The following is a 7,256-nucleotide window of genomic DNA, read 5'->3' on the forward strand; positions in this document are numbered from 1 at the left end:
ATAAAATTGGGATAACAATGTATTTCATAAGGTTGTTGCAAAGATTTAAGGGAGTTAATATATACATATAAATATCAAACAGTGCCTAGCACATACTAAGTGCTTGAAATGTTATTGAATAGTTAACTTTTCATAATCTAAACCAATTTCATTTTAATAATAAGTGAAGATAAAGGTAAAATAGCACTATTCAACAGAAGTATAGTGCAAGCCACACCATAAGCCACATATTAATTTTAAATTTTCTAGTAGCCACATAATATAGGTGAAATTAATATATTCTATTTAACCCAACATATATAAATTATCATTTCAATGTGATTAATACAAAAACTGTTATATTTCACATTTTTTTTGTACCAAATCTTTGAAATCTGGTGTGTATTTTATACTTACACAGCACCTCTCAGTTCAACTGACCACATTTTAAGGGCTCAGTGTGCACACATGATTAGTGGCTACCATATTGGACAGTGCAGGTAAGGCAGGATAGATACACACCAAATTGTTAATCTAGGCTACCTTATGAGGCTGGCTTAGAAGTGAGCGGGGGGGAACTCCATAACATATTGTTTATACCCCTCTATGTTGTTTAATATAGAACAATGAGAACATAATGTCTTTAAAATCAGTAAATTAGTTATTTTAAAAAGTTGTGAGTAAAAAAATACTAATACCCCAAAACTAATGCTCACCAAAACAGTCATAGAAATATAGAGGAAAGTAGTCTAACCTGAGAGTTAGGAGAACTGGGTTCTAGGTCACATGTGGCACCTTCGGAAAGCCCACCGGACCTGCTTCCTTACATTTATTTTAGAAATGGATGATTCCTTCAGACCTCCCCGTTTTCAAAACACGTAAATGTCAGCCACTATATTTCTCCTACGTTACCTCCAAGAATGTAGCAATGGATGAGAACTCTCCCCTAACTTCTGGAGATGGTTTATTCATAAGCAGAGGCACACGTGAAACCTCTTCTCACAGAGTATTTGCTGCTTCTCAAGCTGCCTTTGAAGATGTTTCTGATGTTACTAGCTATCGACGTTCTCGGTTCCGAAGAGTTTACATTTACACTTGCACCTGGGTTTCTTCCGTGCCTCCATGTAGTCGTATATGCCGAGGAAAATGAAAAATGAGGCTGACTTTCTTACTCTCCCACAGGAATGATTTGGTCCGAATGCAAGGAAATCTGGGAGGAGGGGCCGCGGGAGTACGTGCTGCACCTGTGGAATCTTCTGGATTTCGGGATGCTGTCCATCTTCGTGGCCTCCTTCACCGCGAGGTTCATGGCCTTTCTGAAGGCCAGCGAAGCCCAGCTGTACGTGGACCAGAACGTTCCAGACGACACACTTCACAACGTCTCCCTTCCGCCGGAAGTGGCGTATTTCACCTACGGTGAGTCAGCGGCGCTCCTGCGCATTTTGCCCCGCCCCTGGCGCTTCCAGCGCGTGGCCACGTGCCTTTAGCTTCGCTAGTCCGGCACCTGGTTGTACGGTGGCTGACTTTGGTCAAGTAGAATGCTAAGGCAAACACAACCGTCCGCCCCAAAAGAAGACCTAGTCTCTGCAATATAACCAGCTGAATAGAGCGTGGACTTAGTGACTCTGAGAAATCAATCTTTTTGTATTGGAAAGAATTTGTTTTGGAAAGGTTATTTGGGGCGTTTCTGAGAGTTTTTTTGTTTTTTTGTTTGTTTTAAGAAAGATCTCATTTCTGGTGTGGATTCAGGAGCTTTTCCTTCTATATTCAAAGATAAGTCCTGGTTTCCCATTGTTAAAGTTATTTTCTCATGGCAAGATAGTGTCTTAGGAGATGCACAAGACGTACAGTGTGAGGTACTAGATTGAAATTTTAGAAATAGTAAGAGTTATAGCATCCATTTATCGAGGGCTTATCAAGTGCCAGGAACTGTGTAGACATTTACATCATACATTGCAATCATTGTAATAGCCCTGCAAAACAAAGGGTCTTTTTAAGTCCCAATTTCATAGATAAAGAAACATGTTTTCAAGGCAGGGCTCACAATGTTCCCAGAAATATAGGATTGCCTTGGATTGCTGCAGATCCTGACCCAACATGAACTGAAAACCATGCAGAAGGCATAGTTGGTTATGTTCTCAGGCTTTGGAGTTAGCGAGACATGGATTCAAATTTTACTTCTATAGCTTACTATCAGGCCTTATTTACTTAACTTTTCTGAGCCTCCATTTTCTTATATGTAAAATCGTGATAATACATATGTCAAAGTTTTAAGGCTTAAATAAGACAGTGCGTATGAATTTTGTACTGTGTTCTGAAAATATTTAATGCTCACTACATAGTAACAGTTATACCTCTTGGGTCATTTACTTGCTCAAACACTGTACTTTCTGTACTAAAGGAGAAAGATATGTGGAGAGAAGAAATAGTAGATATTTGTTGTTGCCAGTAAATTAGCTGGACATTTAATAAACATTCACGAATGGCAGCTGCTACGTCATGAAGCATGACGTTTGAATGTCAAATGTCCTATTAGATGTTGTTACAAGGCTCCTGTGGCCACAGACTCATCATGATCAGGTACAGCAATGATCTGTAGAAGGTCGATCACTTAATGCAAAAGTTGAGTTGCTGCCTATATTCAATGTAAATTGTGTTGTGCAGATTATGTTACCTGTAAATGCGGTAGGGAAACCCCTACAGAGAAATGGAGAGTCTTGTGGTATTACAGATCATCTACTCTTCATTTGTTGGTTAGCAAATTCAGACTTTATAAAAGCAAAATGATCTTGTATATTTTCCCCTCTGCACTGCTCAGGGTTCATCAAGGAAAGATGAGGAGAATCTTGATAGTGCATTGGATACTTTCTTAATGCTATGATTCGGGCTTCAGTATGGTCCACTTATGACTTTTATTCCTTTTATGGATTATATTAAGGTCTCACCCAACCCAAAGCATTGCATTTTATTCCCTTGTTTTCGTGGTTCACCCTGTGCCTTTGGAAATCTTTTTGGTCACTCACTGTTTGTTTGTGCCCCAGTTGTGGAGGAAGAGAGCCCTCTTGTGGTCGGCGAGACAGTAGTGGTCCCTTCAACCTCTACAACACCAAGTAGGCAGATGTTTTTCAGGTTGTTTTCTCATGGAAACAGCTCCAAGAAGAAAATCCCTTTTCTGAATAATCACAGTACTGTTTGTTTTTACACCCATCGCAACTCTTACAAGCCAGTCCAAATAGAATATTTTTCATGAAAAAGTCCTGAGCTGGTCACCAGGGTCTGATGACAGCTAAATCTATCTTAATAGATTACAGGAGTACCTTTTATTATTTCGGCTGAGGATTAAGATGGTAAATTATAGAGGTCAGAAAAAAGAAATTCCTTTTGGTGTCTGTTTGAAGAAGCTAAGTCCTATTTCTTGTTCTTTAAATGTGTTATTTATCCATAGACGGTGACAGATATATTAGAAAAACATAATTTAGTCTCCTTACTTTTCTTTCATAGACTTCTGAGTTATGACCTTGATGAGAACATAGAGTCTATAATTTTGTTATATTTCCAAATGTAATTTAGAATGTACTACATGAAACTTTGTGACAAATAGAGGCCTGGCTTCTCTTACTAAAGATTTCTTACCACTCTTTATTACTATAATTGTTTAACAGAGTCTAGCTCCAAAAATAAAGAAAAAATTCTTCCTCTTCCATCTCCCTTGGGGTGCCAAAAATTGCTGTGTAATATCCTTGCTGTCTGCATTTACCTGGCTCTGGAAAGGACCCCATACCCCAAATCCAATCTTTAAAATGGCAATAATAATATCTACTCCACAGGGCTGTTGTGAAAATTATAGCTAATGTAAGTGTAAGGGCTAATTGAGGTTTCTCAATGTTTCTCAATTTAAGTTTCACTTAGCATTTCTCAACAGGGACGCTATTGGCCTTTTCGGCAAGGCAATTTTCATGGTGCAGGTCTGCCTGGAGCATTGCAGGATATTATCATCCCAATAATACTCCTGCCTAGTCATTATGACAAGCACAGATGCCCCACGCACTTCCCCAGGGGGAAGGTTCTGTCCTCATTTGAGAATCGCTATATGTTTTAACACATAGTAGGCAGCTTTTTAGAGAGAGATGCTGTTCCCTGCACCATTAGAACTTCAATAGGAACACTTTGCAGCTTTGGTTTGCTGAATACACCCAGAGCACCTCAGACCCTCACCGGTGACAACAAGAAGCATCTCTCCAGCCCAGGACAGGTCCCAAGACTCTTGCCCACCTGGAACAGGGCTGTCAAAGCAAACTTGGATGACTAGTAACCACTTTAGGGGCCTTAGCTCAATCAGACACACACTGCCTGAGGAACAAAACCCAGGAGTATTTTCTCAGGCAAGATCCTACAGATTCCTGGCCCCCATGTGAGCTCATTTGTTCTGATTTGTGGCTAGTCTAAACTTGTGGTTTAGTTTCATTGTCATTTAACAAACATTTGTCAGCAGTTGCTGTGTGCTAGACCCTTGTCCCCAGGAACCTGAGTAGCATGGAACTTATTTTCCAGCTAAGTACTTTACATACATGATTTCATTTTATCCTCACCATAGCTCTATAAGGTTGATGATATATCCAATTTACAGATGGGGAAAATGAGACTCAAAAAAGTTAATTGACTTGCTCAGAGTCATAAACGCAGTGTGTAGAAAGGCCACATTTAGCCTCAGGTCTGTTTGACTCCAAGTCCATGTTCCTTTCCTCCAACTCCTTATAAAGGGGATAGCCCCCACTTGTGGAGCTCACACACCGGTAAGGAAGACAAAATAGCAAGCAGCATGGTAAGTGCCATGACAAGATGCTGTGGGAGCAGAGAGGGAAACAGGGAGTTTATCCCAGGCTGTGGAGGTCACAGAAGCCTTCCTGAAAATGACAGCTAAGCACTTCAAGGATGAATGGGAATGACGTGGACCTTGAAGTGAGGGAAGGGTGTTCCCTGCAGATGGTCCAGCACATTCCAGGAGGGAGGGTGGCACTTTCAGCACCTTGGGATTAATTTAAAGACCAGGTAGGAATGGCAAGTGATGAGGTTAAAGACCTCTAAAGATGTCTCACTGGTTTCTCTTCCAGAGCAGATCCTATCCCCACTGAATAACTCAGATTGTTTTCTTTCAGCCAGGGACAAGTGGTGGCCTTCAGACCCTCAGATCATATCAGAAGGGCTATATGCAATAGCTGTCGTGCTGAGTTTCTCTCGAATCGCATACATCCTGCCGGCCAATGAGAGTTTTGGGCCCCTGCAGATCTCCCTGGGGAGAACGGTGAAAGATATCTTCAAGTTCATGGTCATTTTCATCATGGTATTTGTGGCCTTCATGATTGGGATGTTCAATCTGTATTCCTACTACCGAGGTGCAAAGTACAACCCAGCGTTTACAACGTGAGTATCCCGGGGCTCCCCTGAGGGTTTCAATGGGCTTCCTGGGGATCCTAGGGAATCTCTTGCAGGTCAGGTTGCTCCTTGCAGAGACTCAGGTTTCCATGGTATTTCTAAATGTTAAAGGCAACTTTATTCAAAGATGGTTTCGAGTTCAGGTTCTGGAGTTGGAAAAACAGAAGGGCTGAGTTCAATTCTCACTTTGCCATTTACATGTTGTGTGGCCATGAGCATGTTCCTTAACTTCTCTGAGTTTTAGTTTACTCATCTGTAAAATAAGGATAATAACAATACCTGCTTAATGGGGATAGTGTAAGGATTCACTGAGCTGTCACACGGTAAACCCTCGATAAATGGAAGGAACTGTTATTTCTACTGTTATTATCGGCTGAGTCTGTGTTACCTAGAAAACAAAGCTCTGGGCAAATCTTGCATGTCAACACTTTAATGGAGCAAGGGAGTTGCAATCCAATTGAAATAAGACTAAAGAAAAAAAGGGAAATGCAGTGTTGGAGGAGAGAAAACACATACAGGTTGCTGACCAGGCCACCATCTACCAAAACATACAACTTGGCCATGAGAGACTCCTCCGGGAGACCGTATGGAAAGAGCACATCTCAGAATAGCCCGTCAGGACAAGAAGTCAAGAATTTATCAGCCAGACCTTTCCCATATGCTGTCTTCCAGGAGTCAGATTCACTCCCCAGGTCATTAACTCACCTGCACTTCCAGGACAGCCTCTGTGGAAGCCATACCCACACAGCATGGGAGGTAGGTCTGCACGTGGGCAGAGGCCAGCAGCTCTCAGTGCCTGACTGGGCAAGCCAGCATGTGTGCATGGGCACCAAGCAAGTCCTGCAGCATCACATGCCTTAGGAACAGCAAGGAAGGTCCAGGTGAGGGAGGCGAGAGGCATGTGGCATGAGCATGAGGCAAGGTGCTATCAGGGGGACTGACATCGGGGTCCCGAAGTAGATGCTATAAGCAGAACAAGACAGTGGCACAGCCTCCCCACAGAGGTGGTGCTGGAGCTCACTGAGCCTGTGTCCGGGAAGACCTAGACCCTCCCCTGCTGCTCCACAGAGGATGCCAGGCAGTCTCCTGAAGGGCATTAGTAGCACTAAGCAGTGGTCTAATAGAAGAATCTGGCAGACCTGAGTTTACATCCTGACACAGGAGGACTTTCTTGATGACCAAGTCACTGGATTTATCCAAGCCTCTGGGTCCTTGAAAATAAAATATAAAGATGTCCTACCTTGCTCATAAGTACCTTCACGAATCAATGAGGGAGTTATATAAAGTACCTGAAGCACAGAAGTGTTCCCAGTCTGTGTCCCACCCCAGGCCTACCTCATCCCAGAACTTCTCCCTGCCTTCATCCAGCTCCTGCCCAGAAGCTCGAGGGAAGGACAGTCTGGTCTCCAGTCACAGGCACAGCAGCTGAGACCAACAGAGCTAAGCACTTCCTGACACTTATCCCCAGGAACCCCTCGATGGCCTGGAATTTGTTCTCTAGCCAGTGACAATGGCTGAGCCTTGGCCACACAGTCTCCCTGAGCAGTTCTTACCTTGTAGAATGCTTCTCTACCCCTTCTGGAGAAAGCACCCATCAAGGGAAGATACTTGTCTCTAAGAACCCAGACCAGGTGCAGTGAACTGTGCCTCTCAGCTCAGAATCATCGAGAGCACTGCCCTACCTGTGCAGAACTACCTCGAATGGTGGGACCTGGTGCTGCTGAACAACAGAAGCTATGACTCTCTGAAGCAAAGAAGTCATGTATACTCACAGGGAGCAGGTGCCCAGCCCAGTGCTGAGAAATGACCCTGAGGGGTTCCTGGCTCTGCCCCTAAGACTGCAG

At 43.1% G+C, this 7,256-nt stretch overlaps 1 protein-coding gene across 3 annotated transcripts in view; it reads left to right on the plus strand.

The window, feature by feature from the left end:
* TRPC7 (transient receptor potential cation channel subfamily C member 7) overlaps nucleotides 1-7,256 on the plus strand; it is a 127,373-nt gene that overhangs the window by 91,247 nt on the left and 28,870 nt on the right. For all 3 annotated transcript variants that reach the window (XM_006923093.1, XM_006923094.1, XM_006923095.1), the window contains 2 exons: nucleotides 1,162-1,395; nucleotides 5,136-5,400. In XM_006923093.1, coding sequence (XP_006923155.1) covers nucleotides 1,162-1,395; nucleotides 5,136-5,400 — 499 coding nt within the window. The remainder of the gene's footprint in view (nucleotides 1-1,161; nucleotides 1,396-5,135; nucleotides 5,401-7,256) is intronic.

The sequence above is a fragment of the Pteropus alecto genome, unplaced genomic scaffold (genome assembly GCF_000325575.1).
Source record: "Pteropus alecto unplaced genomic scaffold, ASM32557v1 scaffold78, whole genome shotgun sequence".
Taxonomy (NCBI): domain Eukaryota; kingdom Metazoa; phylum Chordata; class Mammalia; order Chiroptera; family Pteropodidae; genus Pteropus; species Pteropus alecto.